Source organism: Tiliqua scincoides, chromosome 1 (assembly GCF_035046505.1).
Source record: "Tiliqua scincoides isolate rTilSci1 chromosome 1, rTilSci1.hap2, whole genome shotgun sequence".
Lineage (NCBI taxonomy): Eukaryota > Metazoa > Chordata > Lepidosauria > Squamata > Scincidae > Tiliqua > Tiliqua scincoides.
Genome location: NC_089821.1, coordinates 246,990,922 through 247,017,569, shown reverse-complemented (window position 1 = coordinate 247,017,569; position 26,648 = coordinate 246,990,922). Strand labels below are relative to the sequence as shown.

The following is a 26,648-nucleotide window of genomic DNA, read 5'->3' as shown; positions in this document are numbered from 1 at the left end:
ACCTTTTTCAACTCTCCTCTCAGCTAATGTTTCCGCATTCTCTACATTCTGCTTTACTCTGCTGCTGCCAAAAAGCATTTTTCCCCCGTTAAACTAATTGGGCTTCCTTTCTCTTCCCTCTCCAGAGCCAAATTTATAGCTCTCTCTGTCATCTTCTGTATCATGTATTTTCTTAACCATGGGCAGGCTTCAAAGATGATTCTCCATCCTAGTGGCAATAGAGCAGTCTTGTTTGTTGGTATTGTCACAGCTGCTGACCACAGGCGGAGGCCTTCTCTCAGGGCTGGCCCAGTCATGAAGTAGATGGCATCACTTTTGACTTGTATCACTGATGGATGGTTGGGGGGGGGGTTGCCCTCTGTATGTGGAGGGCATTCTAAAGGAGGACTGAGTGTAATGAGGAAGAAAGAGTTTTTTTGGGAGGGATACATGCACGCATGCCCTGGTGAAGACAGGAAAACAGGGCAGCACTGGGCCCTGGTTGAGCCATCCCTGCCCTCTCTAGTGAAGTCTTCCTCAGGTGGCAAAGTGGGAGGCTCCCCATATATCCAGACTGGCCGTGTCTCAGCCATGGGCAGCAAGGTTCTCATGGAGCTGCAATAAAATGCTGACATTTATTTTTTTTTGTAAAGAAACCTGTTTTCGGAATGGTTTTTTTTTCTCCAACAAACTAGCTATTAGGGATTCAAGTGCTTCTGTCTTGATCACTCTGCCTCCATGCCCCATGGCAGTGGTTGATGAACCCAACTGCATCTGAGCTGTGATGGTTTGTATGTAAACAAAAGGGGGCCTTCCATTCACCTCAGGTCAGTGGGCTTACTCAGAGTGGCTGTTACTCATGCCCTCCCATCAGGTGGGACTGCCACCCTCACACTCTTGCCTTGCTTCTTTGTGTTCTGAAATATTATAACTCACCTTTCTATAGCAAATCTGAGACAGCCAAGGTGGCTTCAACATAGAATGAATTGAAAAGAAAACAAAATAAAATTGTTAGTTAGGCCAAAGGCCTGTTGAAACGGGAATGCTGTTTCTGTGTATGGAATAATAGCAGGGAGGGGATCAGAGCGATATCCTGGGGCAGGCAGTTCCACAACATAGGCTCAACCACAAAGGAGGTCCTTTCACATGTACCCAGCAACTGTGCCTCATGCCACCATACCTAGAAGCTGGTCAGTTGTGTAGTAGGACCTGCCCAACTGATCTCAGTGGTTGGGCAGGCTCACAGGTTTAGAGACAGTCTTTTAGATTTCATGATCCTAAGCCATTTTGAAGGTAATAACCAGCATTTTGAACTGAACCAGAAGCAGACCCAAAGCTAAGGAAGTTGGCACCAAACCCAAACATGTGTACTTGGCATGGAGCAGAGCCTTGAGATGGAAACCAGGACAGAGACGGTGCATCTTTCCAGTTGGCAAACTGTAGAGCCTTCTCAGGTGTCTGTCTTGGCAGAGGCAATTGCAGCTCCCACTTGCTGTCCCATCAGGGGAAAGAGTAACTTACCCTCTAAACCAGGGGTGTCCAAACCCCGGCCCTGGGGCCACTTGTGGCCCTCGAGGCCTCTCAATGTGGCCCTCAGGGAACCCCCAGTCTCCAATGAGCCTCTGGCCCTCTGGAGATTTGTTGGAGCCCACACTGGCCGAACACAACTGCTCTCAGCCTGAGGGCAACTGTTTGACCTCTCGCGTGAGCTGTGGGATGAGGGCTCCCTCCACTGCTTGTTGTTTCACGTCTGTGATGCAGTAGCGGCAGCAAAGGAAAGGCCAGTCTTACTTTGTGCAAGGCCTTTTATAGACCTTGAGCTGTTGCAAGGCCTTCATTCATTCATATAAATTCATCTTTGATATATTAATTTATGTAAAATTTATTCAAATTTTAAATGTAAATTAATTTTTTCCCCTGCCCCCCCCCCGACACAATGTCAGAGAGATGATGTGGCCCTCCTGCCAAAAACTTTGGACACCCCTGCTCTAAACTCTTGTGAGGATCTCTTTTCCTGACCTACACTTCTTTGCAGAAATGAGGGAGGAAATTGAGAGGGAGACCTCCAAGGCTTGAAAATCTGCAAGGCTCAACTGTTTCTACTCTTGAGAAGAGTTAGAAGGTCTCTCATACTATGTTCTATGTACTATGTCTCATAGTATGTTCATGCTATGTAGAATAAAGTATTGTATCTCCAACAGGCTTATGAATTTCAGGGCAGGAAACTGTTTACATTGTATTACAACAATTTCTGAGGAGCTGCAGCAGAACAACCATGTGGACACAGATTTGCATGCCAATGCCTGATGCACTATAAGAGTGATGCTAGGCAATCTGCAGGTGCAGTGGAAGCATTGTTTGCTTTCTGTCTTCTGCAGAAGCATGAGAAAAGTATGGGCAGAGCAAATGTACCGTATTTTTCGCTCCATAAGACGCACTTCCCCCCCCCCCAAAAAGTGGGGGGAAAGTGTGTGCGTCTTATGGAGCGAATACTGCAAAAAAAAAAAAAAAAAAACCACCTCTGCCCCAGCCCTGGCCCTGGCCCTGCCCGCTCTGCTCTGCTTCCCCGGGCAGTCAGAGGCTACTCAGAAGTAAGTCTCAGAGTCACTGGGGCTCACTCCCAGGAAAGCGTGGGTGGGGTGGCAGTCTCACTGCCCAATCCGGTGCATGCCTACTCTGAAGTAAGTCCCATTAGAGTCAGGGGGGCTTACTCCCAGGAAAGCCTCTCTCTCCCCCCCCAAGCCTGGAGCATCACAGCCTCTCTTTCCCCCCCACCCCAAGCCTGGAGCATCACATCCTCTCTCCCCCCCCCAAAGCCTGGAGCATCACAGTTTCTCTGCAACACAAACACTTTCCCCCCTCTCTCACACACACAGGCTGCCCCCTTCTCTTACACAGATGCTCTGCTCCCCCCACACACTCACACAGCAGGGGAGGGGCGCTTTCACTCACCTCATCCAGCATCTGAATGTAAGCCCCCACCCCACCCATCACAAAGAAAAAACTGTCTCCTTGGTCAGAATGCCAGTGTTTGCTTATTGCACAAGCCCCAGGTAAGGTTCGGTTCTCACCATAAATCCAGAGGTTTGTTGTGTCTTGAGAATTCAAGTTGTGGTTGGACTTTCCACTTGTTCATTTGTATTGGAATCACAGAAGAACTGGCGAGGAGGTAGATGTGGTGTCAGCAGTGGCCCCTTTAAGGGTAAGGCCTGGGATCCAGCAGAGTGTGCTGCACAGCTACAGCCACTGGAAGGCAATAGGGCCCTCAGGGATATAAGGAGTACCTGAGGCAGAAGGGGTTTGTGGGTTTTGAAGGAGTGCAGGTTGGAGGTAGGAGAGGAGACTGACTGGGTTTAGTGAATGTGGAATCTGACTGGACTTGGATACCCTGGTGGATTTGACTGACGTTGGACTGTAATTTGACTTATTGGCTCTGGACTCTGATTTGGCAACTCTGATTGATGGGACTGATTTACTTGGCATCTGTGGACTGGAACTGGACTCACTTTTGCTTGCTGCACTGGTGAGTTGCACAAGGGGGACTGATCAGCCTTAAGTGGGCACAAGGCCCAGTGGATTGGGATTTGGCAGGACATCATTGTAGCAGAAAGATAATATGATCCCCTATTTGTGTGCACCTGCTTTTGTGAGCTTCATAAATTCTGACTCTAGCGATGATGAGTTCTTGGGGTTTCCAGAAAACTAGAGTGCTCAAACCTTTAAGTCTCTCCATTTGTTAATGACAGTGATAATGGTTCTTAATGCCACTGTTGACTGCTGTTCACTTTACATGGTTCAAATGTTATTCTGTTATAGTTTATTAAATATTTTATTACACTATTTGGTTCAGAATATTTTTTTCTCTGTTTTCCTCCTATAAAAACTAGGTGCATCTTATGGTCAGGTGCATCTTATGGAGCGAAAAATACGGTAACCTGCTTGTGCTGCCTTTCTCCCCTCTTCTTTAGAACTTCCCGAATCACTCTGATTTACGTTAATTTCAATGGTACTGTCTGGCATTAAGCCCAGGAGAGAGGTTCATCCCTCTGCACATGTTCCAATGCACATATTTGTTTTGGTCAAACTGTCCCCCAATGCAGTTAAGATTCCTGGTCTGGGTGTGAGGGGAGAGGCCAGAATGTGCAATCACAATATACGTGTCAGATCTTAAAAGAGTGGGGTTGGTCAGGTTGATAGGATCTCATTCTCAATGAGCCATACATAGTTCATTCAACCAACATAAAACCGCTTTGAACTGTGACAAGTTCAACAGTTTAAGACTACAGTCACCTCTTGTGTGCTCATGAGCCTAAGGCAAAAGTGGGTTGGTTCTCTTAGTAACAAACCATAATCCCATTTGAAATCAAGCTATTGTTGGGATATCTTTAAGATTTTCTTGTTTCTTCCCTGCCAGCAGTATCACACCAGAAATAGCCTCCAAAAAAAAAAAGTGTGCCTTTAATGGTAGCCACACCTACTAAAACGCCATTAACAAACCCAAGCTGATTAATTTGATTGAAGATGGCAGACCTGCTTATAAAAGTGCCTTGCTGAAGGGGTATGGGAGCAACATTTCTAAGCATTTTGAGCCCCCAGGCTGTGAAGAAGAACTTCATAGGAACAGCACTGCACAGCAGCTCAAAAAACTTTGATTAAAAGAGCAAAAATAAGCCAGGTGTTACTCTGAAACTGTATAATTAGAGCTTTGTGCTGACTACTTTCCTTTATTTTGTTTTTTTTCCCCAACCTATGGCCACATCATTTAGAGTTTAAAAAAAAAAACTTTTTTACTAATCATCTCTGGGAGTGAGGAAATGTATAACCCTGTGCATGCATTTACCTTTTTGATGTTCACATAAGAGAACTCTTTAATTTCAAAGAGCGGGTGGGTATATGAGAGGAAAACGTGGAAGCTGTAATCAGTGCTCATTTGTGGTTATTCTTGGTGCAATCTCTCTCTCCCTCTCTCCAGATAATTAGTCATTCTGGGATGCCAGAGCACTTCATTTCTGCAGGCTTTTCTCCCTCTTCTCCTGCTCTCCATCTGATTTCAGTATCTGAAACCTCTGACCCTGTGGCATTTTGGGTGGTTGTTGGCTATTTTTTTTTCCTTCAAGGGTTCTAATATGTTGCCATGGAGAGAAATGGGTTTCATAAATAAACACAGTTCAAGATCTGGAATTGCTTGTCAATACCAGTGAACATGAAGGGAGATTCATGAAATTCCTTAAAGACACAGGGCACTATCCAATATCTTTTTCTTAGGGAGTGAAAGGGATGTCCATTTAAGCAGCCCTCGGGCGTTTCAGTGGGGTTTTGCAGGAGAAGCTCTCTGGCTGCATCCCATTTAATCTCTAGTTTCTTGCCTCTGCAAGTTTGCAAGCCTGTGTTTTTGCCAGGGTAATTGCTGTGTCTGTCTGAAAAAAATACAGGATCCAAAATGGTTCATTTGGAGAACTGGCCCTGCCATTAGGCAGGGAGATTGGCCTGCCTCAAGTGACAGATTTGAGGATATAATTGTCAATTATTTAGCTATTATCATATTTTTACCACAACAGGGAGCACCATTTGGATTTTCTGCCCCAGGCAGCACAATATGTGGAACTGTCTTTGTTTTTTTGCTTTCTTTTTTTTTTTCTTCCTTCCAAGTGATTCATTTGGTGCTTTTATTGGATAAGCTTTGTTGGTGCAGTGGGATGGTTAACAGGGTTTCAAGTAAGGGTGAGGTGATAATTCAAAGCATCAGTGCTTGAATAGTCAATAGCTTGCTTGAATCGCAGCAGCCTCAATTTCAGGCAAGCATCCCTCAACCTTGCCATCCTTTTTCATCCTCAAGGAAAAAAGCTTCATCTCGGGGAAGGAGCGGCAGCTGCCAGAGAGCTGCAGTAAACAGCCCCTCCATTGGCAGCAGTCATCATTCTGGCAACAGAAATTTTCAAATGTGATACAAAATATCACAATAGAGGTTGGAGGTAGGAAAGTGTTCTCCCCTTCCCTCTGAAACTTATGGGGAGAGCCCATAACTCTATAGTAGAGCACAAGTTTTAATCTTTGACATGTCCAGCTAAAATGATCTCGGGCAGCAAGTCCTTGGAGAGCCACTGCCAGTCAAAGTAGATGAAACTATGATCTTGTGCAGTAAAAAGCAGCTTCATACGTTATATGTTACATCTAGACACACATTAAGCCTGGTTCTCCCAGGCAGGGCTGCCTCTGACCCCTTGTCTGGGATTTAAAGGTTGATTTTTATAGCAAAGTACAGTACTGGAGAATTTGGGCCGGATCCTATCCAGCACAGGAGCAGCAGCGCTAAATGGCTATTGCTGGATCCTGTGCTGGATCCGAGCAGGCTGGAGATCTCCTCGATGTGAGGGGACATTCCAAAAAGCAGTTTTGCTGGTGCAGACTCAAAAAGCCCCATGACGAGCTTCTGAGCCCAACACAGGGTATAGGAGTCAGAGGAGGAGGCCTCTGCCAGTCCCACCCCCTCCTGGGCCTTTTCCACCCCTGTTCTGCCCTTCCCTCACTCTCCCCTGCTCAGGAACATCTCCCCCACATTCTTCTGCCATCCTCCCCACAACCCTGTACTGCTTGTCACTTACTTGTTCTCTGCCGGCAGCCGGGGCTCCCGCAGCAGCATCAACAGGGTGGCACAGGCCTCCCCACCTGTGCTGCTTGCGTTCAGAGTGATGCAAACATACCTTATGGCATTTTTGCAACATTCAGCACCAGTGCTGTGACCTTTTAGGGCAGCGGAGACTCAGGCTGCCCATTTAATTATGGGAAAAATTAATGATGTTTGGTGGCAAAGCTGAAAGACCTGCTTGGCTCCTGCTGCAACACCAACCATTTTTGTTAGGCTACCAGTCATGATATATGGCAAGTAGCTGTGAGTGATTGATAGATGTGTCGTCTATTGTAAACTCATAGGGGTGTACAGGTCCAGCCTATTTATACACTGACTTTTTATACATGGATTTGACTCAACACAAATGGCCCCTGCAAATGAGAAGGAATGTCCTGATCCCTGAAGAAGGAGAAAAATGCACCCCTTTAAAATCAGTTTAAAAAACTGAACAGTCCTTTAACAATAGCCTCCAGAGAGAGTGAGCGCGAGAGAGAGAGAGCGCAAGCGGGGGAGGGGGCAGCTGGCTGATAATCCATCAATCCTTCTCTCTGTTTGGAAGGAGCGGACCCCTCCCTTCCCCCTGAGCCTGTGAAAGAAAGGTGATCACTTTGCACTGGTGAAGGGAGAGACTGAGTGAAGTGCCTTTGTAAGAGCTTTGAGAAGGACTGATTGATGAATTGTCTTCTTAATGACTCTTCTCTTACATCACTAAGGTCAGCAAGGCTGTTTTTAAATCACCAGAGCAAAGAAACTTTGTTTTTTAAATTGATTTGCTATAGTGCGTTTATTTGCCATCTAAGTGAGTGCTTGGAACAGAACCCAGGAGAATATTGAGTCTCAACCTGTATATGTAATATGTACTAGTACATCCTTTGGCTTTAATAGATTTTATATGTTATTTGTATCCAATGAATCATGCTTCCATGGTTTGTTTTTGTAGAGTGTGCCGAGAGATGGTTGATCAAAAACGAGATGCAACTGACCATAAGGTTGATAGGTTTGGATTCACAGCTCTTTAATATTCCTTCTGACAGAGGAACTTTTAATTTATTTTTAAAAGTCAAGCAGCTTCAAAGAGCTGCAGTATCAAATATGTTGTGCTTTAGGTGTATCAAAGCCCAGGAAAGAGTCCGCCCACATACAAACAGAATCAAAGGAGATGAAAGATCTTAGTAATTGAATTTTTCAATTCAGAATTTTCTAAGAGTGCTTTATAGAAAATGAGAGAACCCTTGAAAAACTATGACATTAAAATATGCTGGTCACAGTTCTTTTCTATGTGAGGTCACAGCATCCATGCACAGAGCCCCATTTCTTCCATCTCACTCAATGTGTGTTGTGAGCAGTGAGTGACCAAAAATGGAAGGTTTGTATTTATTTCTCAAATCCCCTCCTTCCCTTTTCCAAACAGAGCTTGAATGGTGTGTGTGTGTGTGGGGGGGGGGGGGATAGATTGCCATCCATTTGTCAAAGATGTACATTTGCATTCCAAGTTTTCACTTTTGTGTTTATATTATAAATTTATATACCACCCTCTGAACATCTTAAAGGGAGTTAACAAAATAATAGAAGCAACAGTCGTAAAACATCAAACTACGGCAGGTCAGAACTATCAGCATCAAAAAAGTTTTAAAAGGATGATAGTTTTATTGTGAACAGAAGTAGCATTAAGCTACCACCAGAACTGAGGACAAGATGGCAGAACAAACCAGGTCACTGTGGGTGAAGGATATCTATTTATCCACCCATCCATAGTTGTTGGCTTATTATCTATCCAATAACTGGCATATTATCCTGGAACAATCCAGTTTTACTTAATTAAACCCAATCCAGTGGTGCTGGATTCCCCTAAGCAGAAGTTGTCCCATTCTCAGTGTTTCCCTTGCACCATGCAGAGAAAATATGAAGTGCATTTCCTGTTAGCAATGAGAATGGAATAGCAGCTGCTGTTGCAGAGGACTATATGCATGCTGGAGCCCTGAGAAGTTTTGGATTCCAACATCCCTTTCCATGAATCCACTGATGTCCCCCCCCCCCCCCTGTCACTATGTTTGGTGGGTCTGCAGCCGTTACCAGCTAGAATTCTTTGTTATGGTTTCTTACATGAGATGTAAATCAATCGAAGGCTGGCAGTATCTTTCAAATGTTCTTACACTAGAAAGTGTTAATGTAAACAGTGGAATTCATAATGGCGTTATCAACTGTTCTCTTGCCCTGCAAAGAAAGACCAGCCTCATGGTGCTGATTCTTCTTCAAAGTCTGCCCAGTAAAGGAAGCTCCCAAGTATTGATACCTAACACTTGGGTTTTGAGTTTAAGGATGTTCTGGAAGAAGCTCCCATGCTCATTTGGCAATATACACCACTTTTTTTAAATGGGAAGGCTCTATTTGGACCATAAAAGTTGGGCCTCAGTAAGTATGCTCCCAATGCAAGAATTTTGTCACTTCTCAGTATCCTCTGGGTGAGGCAGCTGCTAATATTCAGGCAGCTTCTAATACTCAAACCCAAAAGTTAGAAATCCATAATTGGATCTCTCCTAACTGTCTTTTAGAAGCAGTTATGATGTGACCCAAATCTTGATTCAGACCCTAGGAGAGGAGGGTGTAACCCTCTTCCCCCAGTGCCACATTGCAATCGAAATCATCCTCCATGTGTTGCTGTTTTCCTAGTTGGGGGGGGGGGGGAAACACATGTTTGTATTCAAGGGGCTTTCCTTAATGCAGTGTTTCTCAAACTGTGGGTCGGGACCCGCTAGGTCCAATTTCAGGTGGGTCTCCATTTCAGTATTTTATTTTTAATATATTCGACTTGATGCTACCCTGGTATGTGACTGCATTTGGGGAAATACACCACCACTGGTGTATTTACAGATCTGTACTTTTATCAAGCTACTATGTACATTATTTTAACAATAATAGTCAATGGAACTTACTCCTGGGTAAGTGTGAGTAGGATTGCAGCGTAGGATTGTTAAAAATTTTCCTGCTTGATGATCTCACTCCCAGTTATGACATCACTTCCGGTGGGTCCTGACAGATTCTCATAAGTGGGTCCCAGTGCTAAATGTGTGAGATGTCCTAATGTATAGGTTAGGAGTGGTGGTGTGTTTTAAATTGGGAAAACTGTGTGAGATAAATTCCAGACCAGTGTCTTCCTCTCAATCCAATTCATCACCATCCCATGACTCCTACTGAAAGAGGCAGGAAGTAATCTTATCACAGACCTTCAATGTCTAGTGCAGTTTGGCCCATAGTAATTACCAAATCACTTCAGTTTTCTAATCATAGACCACATACGTAACACGGGCACAATATACAAATGTACCATCATGAGGGTATTGTTCCTAAATTAATTCCATTGGTTCATTAAAGTTTTTGTTTCCCTTCCATTTTTACCCGTTCTGGTTTCCAGGCAATCGACGCCTGTTAAATATTCCGCGAAGCGTGATATTGCACTCCCATCTCCCTACACCGACAGACGCAGTCGCAGTAATTTGCTGAACTCAGCTCCTGTGCGTGGTTTTCTTTTCTTTTTTTGAATAAAAGAGTCTTCAGAACAAACTATCCTACTACTACTACTACTACTACTACTACTACTACTACTACTACTACTAATAATAATAATAATAATAATAATAATAATAATAATAATAAATAAATAAACAGAACTTGACAAGCGGGAACAGCACATCTAAATCTCATTCTGCAGGTGTTTGAGAGGGAGAGAAATGTTAGCCTTCTGCTGGGGGGGGTTCCTGGAGGGGGGCAAAATGATAAATATTTCAGGCTCCCGAATGCCAGTGTAAAGCTACCCCTGCCCCTTGCCTTTAGAGCCCGTCACGGCTGCAAAAGCTTATCAGCTGTGACTGGCTCAGAAGGCAAGGGGCAGGGGCGCTACACCGGCATTTAGGAGCCTGAAAAACTTAGCATTTTGCTCCCCCGTCCAGGAGGACCAGTGTCTTCTGTAAAAGAAGGAGGAACCAGCAATTTAGACCATTACTGTACTTGTTCATTGGTCACTGACATTTGAAATATATTGCTGGCCAATCTTATTCATAACCATTTTTGAAAATGAGAAAAACACTGCATACCGGGTAGGAGGTGGAAGTGAGGGAAAGGAGGGGGTCAGTAATACCCCAGCTTGCCTAATGTTGGGACTGAGCATATGAAGCCGTTCTTTAGTAACATCAGCATACAGAAGATTTAAGTTGAAAGCCCAATCCTATACTTGAGATACATTGGCGTATCCCCGTGTATGCCACCACAATGACAGCTCTGCTGGCATAGAAGTCCACCTACTGACAGTTGTACCATGGACACTGGTAAAACTGCAGAAAAACACTATGCCAACATAGCTTGGATGTCATTTGGCCACCAGTGCCATATCCTAACCCCCTATCAGCTAATGTACATGCCCCTGATTCCCAAAGAACATGACAGAGCTGGTATAGATTGGAGGAACCCCATAAGGGACAATGGGGAAGTGAAAAATAATGTTTAACTGGGTCAAACAGTGCCAATGATCAACAGGGCCTGTTCTAGGGTTGCTCTACAGTTGGATCAGCATTGCTTTTAATGGAGCTGCACCATATTTATGTCAGTGTCAGCATGGGTTTGGCTATGTAATCATGTAAGGATAATTATTGCTGCCTGTGCATTTGTTCGTGTGATCTGTGGGCAGATAAATAATTGGTATAATGTTAAATTGTTGAGGAAAGTCACTCATACTCTCAGGCCTTTTTCTCTTTGATCCTGAGTCAGCGGTGATACTGGAAAATATTTTTATTCAGCCTTTCTGTTATAGGATACCCTATAGCTAGCAATATAACAAAAATAAGCAAGCTATCATATAACCAATGGCAACATTCTTATACAGTTATACACTTATACAGTACAGTAGCGCAGAGTCAGTTTTTAATGAGAGCCTGCTGCCTGTTTTCTCCATACAATCCTGTGCATGGGCTCATGTGGAGAAACTTTAGTGTGAACCAGACCGTGTGCAGATTTGTCTCACAGTGGCCAGCAGCCATTTCTGCAACGATGTTTTTCCAACCTCTTTGATCCTGGAAATGGCTGCTGGAGGCTATTTATTTATTATATTTTGTGGCTGCTTCTCTGCTAATCGGGTGCTCAGAGCATCATACAACATTTTAAAAAACTAGCAGAATCAAGAAAAACCATGACATTCTAAAATAACAATAAAATATCTAAAAATAGATACCTGGAAGACCCATCACTGAAAATACACTCACTCACTCACTCACTTACGGGGGGGGGGGCAATTTTCAGTTGTAATCCTCCAGTAGATTCACTTCCAGACCTAAAGGCCATCCTGTGATGGAATTTACTAACTTCCTGACTGTAAATGGTAAAGGAGATTGCTTACAAGTTTCCATTGGGTGTCAGTTTCACAGTATCTCTGTCTATGCAATCTGGTTCACAATGTGGTTTCACTGGGTTCTTCTGTACATGGAACAGGAGGGATCAACGAGAATCCCAAGCAGCCATCTTTGATATTTGTCCCAAGCTAACTCTAATATGTGTGTATCTGTGTCTGAATGAAACACTGTGAAATTCTCTACTTCTGTATGAAAGGGATGTTATGTGAGGGTAGCAACACTGGAATAGCATTTCTTACAGCTCAATCCTATCAGGCTTCTCCATAGCTAGAACGTGTGTTCTGAGTCCCTCCATTATGTTATGGTGACACAAAAGCAATGGGAGAGCTGATTGCTATATGAGTTAAAACAAATTTGGTCTGAGAGCATTACTTAAGCTACATTAAATAAGCTACATTATTAATCAATGCATTCATTAAATGCCAATCATTGGTGTTTTTAATTTGATTTTAATTGGAACTGTCCCTTGTTCAGAGCTGCTGGTGGTCTGGATCTTTCTTTTGTTTCAGCAATAAACTGAAGATTATTTTATCAGTCAATGAATTATCTCCCTGTGTTAATTAAAGAAAGAAGAAACTGTTACCTTCTTTAAATACCTTCAAAACAGCACCCATACCGATGTGTTTATTTTAGTTGCTGAATAACCTGTTGGTTACAAACAAATCATCCCTAGCTTAAACTATTGTGTAACTTCACTGTTCACAATGGTTATGGCAACCTGAAATTAAAGACATCCATAAAAGATTGCTGTCCACGGAAATTGCCAGTTCCTAGTGTTGACATTGTCCCCATTATAAAGGTCTCTTTCTCATTACAAATGATCAGATGTTCCCTCCAAACACACACACAAACATAACCTGCAATGACTAAAACTGGCTACACAGGCATCAGTCCAGCCTCCCATGATGGTTTGATCTAAAACCAGTGCTGCTTATTGGCATAGTGCTTGTTGCCTCAAATGTTCTCCCTCATCTTTTTGACATTCTTAAATAAGTTTATTGGTCTTCTTCTCTTTTTGCCCCCACCCCAATCATCTCTTCTTTATGCAGAGAATGCAGTTTGATTTTATTCCTCTGCTGAAATTCTGTCATGTGTTTTCTCTTGCAATTCCTCAGTGTTCTGAATCGTACCCCTGTTCATCTGGTCCATGAGATCATATTGGTGGATGACTTCAGTGATGACCGTAAGTAGCTTCTTTGAGCTGGGAAAAGTGCAAGAGAGGGAAAGGGGTGTATGAGGAGAACAATGTGTGCAGAGGGATGCCTTTAGGGGGGCTGTAAAACGGAGGTCACTACAAGGACCAGCCCATCTATGAGATCCACTAAAGTGATTGTCTCAGGCAGCAGATAGGTGAGAGGTGTTAATCTCTGTCCATCTACTTGCCTCCACTGCTCCACTTCCTGGATTGGAAGAGGAGGAGAGAGAAAGAAGAAAAGGAAGTGTGGAGGGCAGGAGAGTGCTAAGCTAGAGCACTGGAGAGTGGGAGGAGCAGAGGATGGCATATCAGTAAAGGGGGCATATTTTGGCATGCTGTCAGAGGGCACAGTCCTATCCAACTTTCCAGCACCGATGCAACCACAACGTATTCCTGAGGTAAGGGAACAAATGTTCCCATACCTTGAGGAGGCCGCCAAGACTGTCTCCCCACCACAGGATACAGTGCACACTGCATTAGCACAGCTGCACCAGCACTGGAAAACTGGATAGGATTGGGCTCTCAGGCCTCATGAAGTCTTGGGCCAACTCTGCTAATACAGAAAGGCAGTTGTGTTCCTTTGTGTCTTATTGTCTGTCTCCCTTGACTTCCTGAAGCTGATGGTCCACATGTTTATTTTCAGCTGTGCTACCTGGAGTTAAGTATATATTGCCAACTCTTTATTACCCACTGAGAACGCAATCCTATCCTGCGCTGAAACAATCAAACCAAGAGGCTTGCGCTGTATCCAGCACAGAACTATGGCCAGAAGCGGCTTAGCCAGAGGCAAGGGGAAACTTTTCCCCTTACCCCTGGGTAAGGGATGCTGGCCCCAATAGGTCTCCTCAGACTTGCGCCACCTCTTGAGGTGTCACAAGTCAGAGGAGAGCGGAGCGGCCTGAAGCCGCTCTGTTTTCCCCGGGAACAGGGGTTGGGATCCGGCATAACAGCCGGATCCCAGCTCTGCCTCCCTTTACCTGCCCACTCGCCCCCGGGGTCGCCCACTGCACACCCTCCCCCCACCCTGGAAGGCCTCCCTCCCGCCTCCCCCACACCTACCTTTCGTCCTTGCATCAGCTCAACGCAAGGAGCAGGGGGGAAGCCTGCGCAGAGGCTTATGTCACCCTCCGCAGGCCAGTGCTTCTTGGAGCACCAGCCCGGCTTCCCCTCGAGGAGGTGCTAACGAGCTTTACGGCACGTTTGCAACCCTCTCAGGCCAGCCCAAGGGGCTTGGACCAGCATAGGGCGCAGTTAAGATTGCGCCCTGAGTATCCTTTTGCTACTTAACTGTTCTGAAAGTTAGTGAAAGTAAAAAAAATTTAAAAATTACATGGATTTCCGTTTATGTTTCCAAAGCGGAGGATTGCCGTTTGCTGATCAAACTACCCAAAGTGAAATGCTTACGCAACAGGCAAAGAGAAGGTAAGACTTTGTTGTCTAATCTATAGTGATGGGGATGGGAAGGAAAGAGCAAAAATGAGTGGCTTTGTAGAAAAAAAAGTCCCTGTTTGGCTGTGGGGCTTGTAGCATGCTGGGCTTATATACGCCTCACACCTGTCTGATTTAGAGCTCTGTGTGGGTTGGGAGTGTAATAATATGCCATTCAGGACCAACTGGAAAGAATACCTTGGCAATTTAGCTCATAAGAACATAGTACTTGTCTTTTCCCCTTTTTTTATTTGGGCAAATGATATTATAAAAAGCTCATCCTCCACATTTCTTCACAAATAAATTCACTGAATAAATGTAATAATATCAAAACTATAAGCATACATAGGGTCATTTGAGAGAAACTTCCAGAGCAGTCTGTGAAGTATTGAATAAAAGTGTTTTATACGCATACATTGTATACAGTCTTTGCTGATGTCCCTGATATCTGTAACATAAGAACATAGAAAAACCCTACTGGATCAGGCCAAAGACCCAACTAGTCCAGCACCCTATTTCCCTACCAGCTTCCTCTGGGAAGCCTGCAAGCATGGGAAAAAAGTATCTCTCTCTCTCTCTGTTGCTTTCCTTCAAGTGCTATTCAGAGGCATATTGCTGCTGAAACTGGACACAGTTTCCTTACCATCATTTTTGATAGCCACTGATAGACCTGTATGAATCTGTCCAATCCCTTTTTAAAACCAGCAAACCCAGTTTCCTGTTTCTCACAATGGCCATCCAGAAGCCTCTGTGAAGCCCATAAGCAAGTGAGAAAGGAATACCCACTTGCTTCCCTGTAACTGGTATCTAGAGGTATGTGGCCCCTGGGCCTAGAAATAGTCCATTGCCATCTTAAGTAGTAGCCATCAATAGACCTGTCCTCCATGAATTTGCCCAATCGCATTTTAAAACCATCTAAATAACCTTCATCACATCTTGTGGTAGAACTTCCACAGATTAATTATGTGCGCCATGTGAAGGAGTGCATCCTTTTGTCCACCCTACATCTCCCACCAACCAGTTGGCCTTCGAAAGCCTTTTCTATCCACACTATGCATAATTTTATAAGCCTCCATCAAGTCCCACCTTAGTTGCCTTTTTGATATAGCCAGTTCTGATATAAATTTTTCTGCTTTAAGTTGAGCAGTCTTTGAGTCAGTTAGAACCTGTAGAACAAGAGCAAGTACATCACCATACTAGTTTGCAAAAATGAGCCCATTGAAGGATGTCAATGTTATCACTGTAAAGTTTGCCTCAAATTAAATAATCAATAAACACTCAATTATTTGTATGATATGTATTTATTTTTATAGAGGCAATTTAATATCATAGTAAGCGGCCTTATACAGAGTCAGACCATTAGTCTATCTAGCCATCTGTTATCTGCTCTGATGGGTAGTACTAGCTCTCCAAAGTTTCAAATAGGAATCTTAATTGGCCATATCTGGAGATTGAACCTGGGAACTTCTGCATGTACCTTACCATTAATCTATGACCCCTCCCTAAACACTAAAGAGGGTCTTATTTAAAATGAGTCCAGTTCAGTTCAGTTATAGCTAATTGTCAACTGGAAGGAGCACTATAAGCAAAAAGAATTGCCATCTTTAGACAAAGTTCATGTGAAGCCCAGGGTTCTTCCAGCCTCTGGGGAGCTTCCTGGGAGTCAGTTAAGTATTTTGAGGAGTAAATTCACATGACTTGTGTGATCAAAGAAATCACAGCAACCATAAGTAGAGTCCCCCGTAACAGCCCAGGTTTTCTTAAATGGCAGTTCTCCATGATAGCCACTTAACTACAAATCCAGCAGCAGCAACAGCATGCGCATACAGGGGGTCCCCAAAAGTCAGCAAATGGCCTCCCCGCTCTGCTTTATAGGTTTTACAGTGCCATATAGCCAGTCAGATTGGCTGCCTGATGACATCATGAAGCCAAATCAGAGTGAGTGCATTCTACTTTCATCCCCCCTAACCCCTGCTTCAGGCATGGGCTATGAGCCCTGTCTGGGATCTGTATATAATCTTATTAATAACAGAGTTGAGATACCATCAGCTGTGTGGCGTCTGAATTTAACTGTCAAGTTTCAGTGCAGGCTCTAATTTTATGAGCTATGTATTTTTGCTTTCACTATTAGACTTCTGCGGAAAAGAACTACAGGCTCTTTTTGTGCTCTTTATCACTCATTCGGCATGTGACCCTCCCAGATGTTTCAATTTTTTTTACAATGTTTCATTCATTCATTCATTCCACCTTTATTGGCATAAACAATCCATCAAGAAAACAAAATTAAAACATTCAAGGTAGCCACCAATCATTGATCAGGCAAAGAAGTACAGAGGAATTTACGCCTCGACAGTGCCTTAAATAAATATTTTGCAACATTTGATGAGCGGCACTCATTTCTCCTGTCCAACAAGTACTGGACCAAGTCTGTATCTGAACCATGAAAGTTTTCCAGGAATGGATATAGAAATCGATGGTGTAAATCAATATAGTGGGTACAATACAAAAGTACATGGGTCAAGGACTCTTTTGAGGTCAGGTTGCAAGAACATGACTGGGCACTCTCCAATGGTCTATTAAATCTTGTTCTTAGTACATTTGTAGGTAAGATATTAAACCTATCCAGCTCTACGAATCTGTGGTGAACACATGAACAATAGATAGCTTGAACCCAAATCAGAGGGCCATGAAAGTCCAATATATAGAGGCGAACAAGACTTACGGGCTGCAGCTTGCAAATCCTGTTTCTCTATATCGAATAGTCGGGTCCAAATAAGATTGTAAGCTGCAGATATGGGTAATCCTCCTATCAGATCAGGTGATAAACCTAGGAGCTGGAGTCTTTTGTGAAATAAAGTTAGACCAGGGGAAAAAGAAACATCAGCAAGAATATTGGAGAGCATGATGTTCTGATTTGCCTCAAAACCGACCCTTAGCCAAAATATCAAGAATCTCACTCAGGCCAGTGTTTCAATTTTATGCAGGCCAGCTTCAAGGCACAATGCTGCGTAAGGTCTTATAGAGTTTTCTGGATTGAACACGTTTTACTAGAGTGGAAATGGCTGAAATCCAGATAGGGGTACCAAACAGCAATCGTGCCAGAACCTTGGACTTAAAGATCTGCACCGCTGCTGGGATATAAGAATTGCCCCAAGTATACAAAAACAGCAAAGTAGCTTGAACTAATAAATTGCTTGAGTTAATAGCAACCTGGCAATGAGGTGACCAAGGATGCCTATGATGAAACAGAATTCCCAGGTACTTGAAAACTTTAACCTGTTTGATTACCTTCCCACCAAAGGACCAAGAGGTAGGTTTCCATTGGGAACCGAAAACCACTATTTTAGACTTCTCAAAGTTTAACTGCAATTTATTGGAAGTTAGGTATTTAATACACGAGTTGACTAAACACTTCAAGCCAATTTTCGTACGGGACAATAGCAGCATATCGTCTGCATACAACAGAAGGGGGAATGGTAAATTACCTAATTTAGGAGAATGAGCGTCAACTAAGGACAAATGAGGAGCCAGATCATTAATGAATATGTTAAACAGCATAGGGGCTAAGACACATCCTTGTTTGACTCCTAAATTAGTAGGAATTGGGGCCGAAAGTTACCCACATGGTGTTAATTTAACACAGCAGCTAGTCTCCGAGTAAAGCTTCCTGATTAAGAGAAGGAGTCTCTTGTCCAGACCTAAATTGTCCAGTTTTTGCCAAAGTAGCTCCCTGTCAACCATGTCAAATGTGCCTTTTAAATCCAGGAAGGCAGCATAAAGATGGAAATTTTTAGATTTGGCATACTTAGTGACTAAATGGGATAGGACTAAACAGTTATCTAAAATAGATTTACCAGGTAAGAAACCTGTTTGTTCTGGGCCAATAATGTTATTTTCTTTCAGCCACTTGGTGAGCCTGTCCAAAAGGTATTTTGCGTAAACCTTGCCCAGAGAGGATAGCAAAGAGATGGGGTGATAGCTCCCTGGGTGCTTTCTATCCCCTTTTTTATAAATGGGCATAATAATTGATTGGGTCCATGAGTTGGGCATAATACCAGTATTATTTACAACTGTGAGCAGGTCTGCCAATAGTGGTGCCCACCAATCTGGGTCAGCCTTGAATATATCAAGGGGAAGGATGTCTGGGCCCGCAGCCTTCCCAGGTTTCAAAAGAAGAAGAAGTTGCTTTACTTCAGACTCAGATACAGGAGGCCAATTATGTACTTCAGAGAATGAAGCCAGTGGTACAGAAGTGACTTTACAATCATCATAAAAGGTTGATTTAATATAATTTTCCCAAATAAATGATGAGATTGGAGAAACTGGGGAAACATAATTATGGAAGAAACCTGAAGTAATATGCCAAAATTGTTTAGAATTCTTAGACAAAATGGCTCTATGGAGTAGATTCCACCTTACAAGAGAGGATTGTTGATGCTCATATTCAATAGCCTCTCTAAGCTGACTTCTCAGTTCAAAATAGTGTGGAGGTGGAACTGAAGCCCCTGATTCTTTGAAAGTTCTAAAAAGCTTTCTAAGTTCTAATTTGATCCCTAAAAAGGGATCACATGAGACTACATTTGCCCCACTCTTTTTAGGGCCCAAGTTCTGAGGTGGGGATTGTTTTAAGGCAGGGATAAATAATTCTAAAAAGGCTTCAAACTTGGCAATAAAATGAGAAGGGGTCTTTGACGATAAAAAGTAGATTTGGCAGTAACTGCCAAGTCAGAAAATTTTAAATTTTTAAAAATCCTTAAAGATGTTTCATCCCAGAGAATTTTGGGGTGAGATTCACTAAAAAAGGAAGGCATATCTTGAGGAGGAGAAGAAAAGTTCATCATGAGCAGCAAAACATAGCTAAGGGGGAGGTGATAGCTAAGTTGTTGTTGTTGTAACCTTTATTGGCATATACATACATCAAAACAATATACAAATAAAATTCAAATTTATATAAGATCAGAAGATGGCTCCATAATCCATAAATGCATGTCACACACAGGAAAAATCCAATAGTCAATAGTGCCCCCATTAGCTGATCTCATACAGGGCTAAGCTTCCAGTCTCATTTCCTGCGTACTTATGACTGTGGCGATAAAACAAGAGATGTCGATAAGAGTTTCTCCCTTCTCTACTGACAAAAGTGCTTGTAGCACATCTGCCTCTGCCCATCCCCGGAAGCGCGCTAGGATGGGCATAAGATGTTTCTGACGTTGGGTCTTATGCAAGGGACAAAACAAAAGGATATGTTCAACTGACTCCACATGGTTCAGATCACAAGGACAGAGCCTTGTGGAAAGAGGTATCCCTTTAAACCGGCCCATAGAAGGGCTGAAGGAAGGCCATTACATCTTGCCAGCATGAAGGCTCTTCTTAACTGCGGATTATACAGCTGGGATAAATAAAATGGCATCCTGCCTAACTGGACAGGTACATGAAAGTGCAATGGGGAGCAGGAGGTGTTGGCCAAACTCATTAGCTCTTGACATTCAATGTCCATGATTCTTTCCCTGACAACTCTATATGTTGCTGTTTGACACAACATACCCAGACACTCAATATCAAGACCAATTGATTTTAACTTGGTGTGTAAAATGGTGATCCCGCAGGGCAGGACCGAGTCTGATACCAATTGGAACATCAGACTGTCATTGACCACACTGAAAAGGATACCAAGCCAAAACTTTGCAAATCTTAGCCACGCCATTGTGTTCAACCTGATAAGACCTGTCTCAAGGCATAAAACGGAGTAAGGGACACATCTTGGCATGCCTAAAATTTTCCTAAGGAAAATAGATTGAATACGCTCCGTAGCTAGATTTAGTGCCTTGAACCAAACTGGAACACCATATAAAACTTGAGTAACAGTCTTGGCTTTAAAAACCTCCAGGGCTGCTGGAACATATCTGTTGCCCTGGGTATGATAAAATTGTGCAATTTCTGACGATGAGAGCTTAGCCAAGTTAAGCACTGAGCTGCGATGGGAAGCCCATGAGTGCCTATAGTGAAATGTAATACCCAAGTATTTAAACTGGCGGACTTGCTCAATCTTATTACCCTTACAGATCAGCTGTATATCCAGGAAGGCATATCTTGAGGAGAAGGAGGAGAAAAGTTCATCGTGAGCAGCAAAACACAGCTAAGGGGGAGGTGATAGTTAAGCAAAGGATCTCCCACTGCAAATTCTCTCACAGAAGACAACATGGGGGCAGGAATCAAAATTTAATCAATTACACTATTACCATGTCTAGAGATAAAGGTGAAATCTCCTTCATCACCCATATCTAATAAGCCATTGAGCCATATCAGACTCCAGCACAGGCTGAATTTAGCTAAGTAAATACCAGTCTCATTGATCACTTGGTCCTTTGATTTGCGTTCAAACAGACAGTAATAGGGGAGATCTAAGTTATCCATGGAGTTGCAAATTTGTGAAAAGATGACATGATCTGGACCGGTTCTTGCATTCAGGTCCCCAAAAATAAGAATTTTGGCTCCCACAAATCTGCGTTCGAGATCTCCCATAATCTGGTTGAAATATTTCCATTGGTGCTTCCGAGAGGCTTTGGTTTGTGATGGTGGAATATAAATATTGACTATCAAAATGTCCCAGGGCGACGATGACAGTTTGACAACCTGTATCTTACAATAACTATCAGACATAAAAATAAAATCAATTGGGAAATGTGATAAAGACAGGACTGCCAGCCCGCCCAAAGCACGCCCTTTGACTTGAGACTTAGTTGCTGGTAAGGAAATAACATTATACCCTTCTAGAGTAATAGGACAGACCATCCAAGTTTCTTGGAGACAAATTATATCATATTTTTAAAGAAAAGGTATAAAATCAGGGGCCTTGAACTTAGAAGCTCAGCCCACCACATTCCAAGAAAGAAATCTAGCCAAATTGGTATCTGTTGGAGTAGGCGGTTCTGTCAGTCAATCCCTGTAATCTAAAGGGTCAGGACCAATTGTTAGGGGCATCTCAAGAACATCAGATTGTGAGGGAATTGAATGTCTGGGAGTCTGTGGGGAAGTTGGAGGTAACCCTGACAAAAAGCCAGGGACTTGCTGGTGGTATGCAATAGTATGGGTAACAGGGCTAATGGAATCATTTAGGATCTGGGAGAAGGGTTTCTGTTTCTAGATGCAGAGAATTCTGATAAACATCACAAAGTGGGCGGGAATATCAGAAAGATCTGCTTTAAGATCAGCTAGACAATCAATTTTTTTCCTTCCTTCCTGAGGCAAGTCCTTTATAGTTTGTACAGCCTTTCGATCAATCACAAGTCCGTCCAATTCCAGTTGATCCAATAACGCACTAATGTGTGATGCAACATTATTACATGTCTCTGCAGTAGTTGCCGTAGGATCTCCTTCTAACATAGCAACAGATGTAGGGTGGGCAAGATGATGTAGGTCAGGAGATTCCTTCACATTGTGCATGTTTATTGAGATGGATTCATAAGGACTGGAGAATCCATCATGGATGGTTGGGCTTCAGGTAGAAGCTCCTGAGGTGGTTTCTTTCTGAGACGGGAATTGTCCTTCTTCTTCCAGCCTCCTCTCTTCAGAATTCTTGAGTAATTCTTCTCTTACCTTCTCCAACATGTTAATGACCCTCTGTTGTTCAAGGTAAGGAAGTGGTTTTGTAGCTAACACCACTCCATTGATGATGTCCTCCTCCTCAGGGTCAAGACTTAGCAAAAAGGCTTCAATAGTGCCCTTGGAAGCTGGTCCCTCGGTTGGAGGCTTTCCCTCACTACTATTTTGTCTGTAGTTCCCTTGTCTAATCAAAGATGGAGTGCAGGGAAGTGGCATAACTGCCTTTTCGAGATGGATTCCATGAGCTACATCTACCACAGTCTCCTCTAGCTCTGCCATCTCTACAGAAGTAACTCCTATCAGCAGATCGTTAGCAGGAGGCATTCTCACACTGGTTTTGTGTCTTTTGTTCTCTTGTTTACTGGAGGGCCAGATGAGGGATGGAGGCACAACTGCCTTTTCAGGTAGGGTAGCATGGGCTGCAGCGGCCGATGTCTCCTCTGTCTCTATCATCTCCACTGATGAAGCCCTTTTCAAAGATTCAGCACCAGTGCTAAGTTTAGCAAGGGATCTCTCTAGATCAGGGGTGCTCACACTTTTTTGGCTCGAGAGCTACTTTGAAACCCAGCAAGGCCCGGAGATCTACCGGGGGGAAGGAAGCGTCTGACAGACACCCCCTTTAATGTATGGAGCCCCTGCTGGAGTCTAGTCAGTTTCGTCAGTTTTGTTGCTGCATGCCTGAAGAGCAGCTAAAGTGTCAGTTTCAGTGTCAGTTTAGTGTCAGCTAAATATGTCAGTTTCGTCTAGTCATTAGATGAAACTGACATATTAACAGTTTGGAGAGACAGGGCTCCGTGATCTACTCATTTTGCCTCGCGATCTACCGGTAGATCACGATCCACCTATTGAGCACCCCTGCTCTAGATGGTGAGTTATTTCCTCCAGCTCATCAGTGGCTGCTTTAATTGAGCTCTCAGAGATAGACATTTCAGTTGGACTTTGGATTTTGCTCTCAGTCTGGAGAGGTTGAAGAGCTTTCCGTCTGATCTGGTCCGGAGATAGATGCCTTCTGTTGCAGTTCCAAAGGCCTGCTTCAGCAGGACAGCGAAGAAAATTCCAAACAAGGTTGGTGCAAGAACACAGCCCTGCTTCACTCCGCTTCGGATGTCAAAAGGGTCTGATGTGGAGCCATCGAAGACAACAGTGCCCTTCATGTCCTTGTGGAAAGATCTGATAATGCTGAGGAGCCTGGGTGGACATCCAATCTTGGGGAGAATCTTGAAGAGGCCGTCTCTGCTGACCAGGTCGAAAGCCTTTGTGAGATCTATGAAGGCTATAAAGAGTGGCTGTCGTTGTTCCCTGCATTTCTCCTGCAGTTGTCTAAGGGAGAATACCATATCAGTGGTGGACCTGTTGGCTCGGAATCCACACTGCGATTCTGGATAGACGCTCTCTGCAAGTACCTGGAGCCTCTTTAGTACAACTCGGGCAAACAGCTTTCCTACAACGCTAAGGAGAGAGATGCCGCGGTAGTTGTTGCAGTCACCCCTGTCACCTTTGTTCTTGTACAGCGTGATGATGTTTGCATCCCTCATGTCTTGAGGTACTCCACCTTCTCTCCAGCAGAGACAGAGGATTTCATGCAGCTCAGTGACTATGATCTCTTTGCAGCATTTTAGGACTTCAGCAGGGATGCTGTCTTTTCCAGGTGCCTTGCCAAAGGCAAGGGAGTCCAGGGCCACGTGAAGTTCTTCTAGGGTTGGTTCACTGTCAAGCTCTTCCAGCACAGGCAGGCACTCAATGTTGTTCAGTGCTTCTTCGGTGACTACATTTTCTCTGGAATATAGCTCAGAGTAGTGCTGCACCCAGCGTTCCATCTGCTGCGCCCAACGCGCGACTTCCTCTTTGCCGACGATGCAGCTGTCACTACCCACTCTGCCAAAGATCTCCAGCAGCTCATGGATCGTTTTAGCAAGGCCTGCCAAGATTTTGGACTGACAATCAGCCTGAAGAAAACACAGGTCATGGTTCAGGATGTGGACTCACCTCCCTGCATTACAATCTCTGAGCATGAACTGGAGGTTGTCCATGACTTTGTGTACCTTGGCTCAACGATCTCCGACACACATTCTCTCGATACCGAGCTAAACAAGCGCATCGGTAAAGCAGCTACCACGTTTTCCAGACTCACAAAGAGAGTCTGGTCCAACAAGAAGCTGACGGAACATACCAAGATCCAGGTCTACAGAGCTTGCGTCCTGAGTACACTTCTGTACTGCAGCGAGTCATGGACTCTTCGCTCACAACAGGAGAGGAAACTGAGCACTTTCCACATGCGCTGCCTCCGATGCATCCTTGGCATCACCTGGCAGGACAAAGTTCCAAACAACACAGTCCTGGAACGTGCTGGAATCCCTAGCATGTATTCACTGCTGAAACAGAGACGCCTGCGTTGGCTTGGTCATGTCGTGAGAATGGATGATGGCCGGATCCCAAAGGATCTCCTCTATGGAGAACTCGTGCAAGGAAAGCGCCCTACAGGTAGACCACAGCTGCGATACAAGGACATCTGCAAGAGGGATCTGAAGGCCTTAGGGATGGACCTCAACAAGTGGGAAACCCTGGCCTCTGAGCGGCCCGCTTGGAGGCAGGCTGTGCAGCATGGCCTTTCCCAGTTTGAAGAGACACTTTGCCAACAGTCTGAGGCTAAGAGGCAAAGAAGGAAGGCCCATAGCCAGGGAGACAGACCAGGGACAGACTGCACTTGCTCCCGGTGTGGAAGGGATTGTCACTCCCGGATTGGCCTTTTCAGCCACACTAGACGCTGTGCCAGAACCACCTTTCAGAGCGCGATACCATAGTCTTTCGAGACTGAAGGTTGCCAATACCTAATACAGAGATAGATCATGTCAGCTGCTCTTCCTGAGAAATAGTATTACATTTCTCCAAAAGTTATCAGTTGCCTGAGTCCTTGGTTGGATGCTAGCGTGTACTACCCTTAGTATCCATACTGTAACAGGTGGGGATGTTAATTTCCCATTTCCAGATAAAGGTGATGCCCGGCCTGTGTCCGTAAAAACTCTCTTAGCCACTATATCAAATGTGCTCAAAAAGTTCCTCATTCTAATGAGCATCAAGGGAATAGTTGGAGTTGTAAATGTCATCAACAGCCTGGTTTTAGAGGGAGGTCCTGATAGTTTTTCAATAGATCCCAAATCAATTTGATTAAATTCCAGCTTCAGCAGCCTGGCTAAGGAGTCCAAAACTTGTCGTCTGGTGGACCATTGATTAGAATTCCAGAAATTGCGCCGTATTTCCAAGATTACTTGCTTAGTTAATAGGCGGCGAGTAGTTATTTTTTCCGCTCCCCCGCATTCCAAGGCAGTAAACTTAGCTGATCTATGCTCGAGTCTAGGCAATTCCCTCCTGTTTCTCGCACGCAGCTGGTCTTGCAATTGCTGTAACTCCACAAGGCACTTGTTAAAGCCTTCTTGCAGGGCGTGAACTTGTGTTGTCACATATTTGATTTCCCTGAGAACAGCCAGAAGTGTCCTTCCAGTCAAGGTACAATGCTGCCCCATCAAAGACAACAGAGAGTCATCAAACAACAACAAACCCTCCTTCCCTTCACATGGCTTGGGAAGTTCACCTTTAGCAGTTGCTTTCCTCTTCTGGACAGAGGGAAAAGGTGAGGTAGCTGTACTCTGTCCCATATCCAGCCACTGGCAATTTGGGGAGGAGACGGAAGCGTTTTCCTGTAAGACAGCATTATCCTAATCAACAGCTGTAAGCGGCTCCAATTCCAGCACAGTAAAATTATTTGATGAGGCAAAATTAGTAATTTCAGTCATTGACTCATGCCAAGAAACAAACTCATCCAGATGAAGCTGTTTAGATGCTTTATTTGGAGAGTCCTGGCCAGGGGAAGCTCTAGTTCTCTTCTTCTTCTCCATTATGTTCCGCCTGAGGTTGCAGAATAATTCGATGCAATCCTCAGTCTGTAGGACTTGAAGGTCAATAAAAACAGCAGAACCTTAATAAGGAATCCTTGTCGAAAAAGGATGTAAAAATTGTGGAGACCCACGTCCTAACAATTGTAAACTGGAGAAGAATTAAGACACTTTTCTATTGTGGAAATGTTAGCTGGCAGCCATCTTCCTCCAGAGCCTTGGATGCGAAATCATGAGGAGAACTCAGGAGACAGCTGCTGACCATCTTGGGAGCCTTGTCCGAGACTGGGAACAGTGGCACAAGCCCCTGGGCTAAGAGCCACGGGCAAAGAGCCCTTTGGTTCTTGCCCTTTGGCCCGTGCCAAAGGCTGGCGCCTCTGGCAAGCCCTGCGGTGAAATAGTATACCTGCCAACGAGGAGGAGAGCAATCAGTCAATCGGTCCCCCAGCAGGTCAGCAGGTTTGCAGGCTCCACCCCCAGCAGGCCAGTCCCTCAGCTGAGCTTAATGGGCCCTTCTAGACACTGAC

At 44.1% G+C, this 26,648-nt stretch overlaps 1 protein-coding gene across 3 annotated transcripts in view; it reads left to right on the top strand.

Annotated features, from left to right (window-relative positions):
• GALNT14 (polypeptide N-acetylgalactosaminyltransferase 14) overlaps positions 1-26,648 on the top strand; it is a 253,564-nt gene that overhangs the window by 169,648 nt on the left and 57,268 nt on the right. For all 3 annotated transcript variants that reach the window (XM_066618675.1, XM_066618673.1, XM_066618674.1), the window contains 2 exons: positions 13,122-13,189; positions 14,558-14,623. In XM_066618675.1, coding sequence (XP_066474772.1) covers positions 13,122-13,189; positions 14,558-14,623 — 134 coding nt within the window. The remainder of the gene's footprint in view (positions 1-13,121; positions 13,190-14,557; positions 14,624-26,648) is intronic.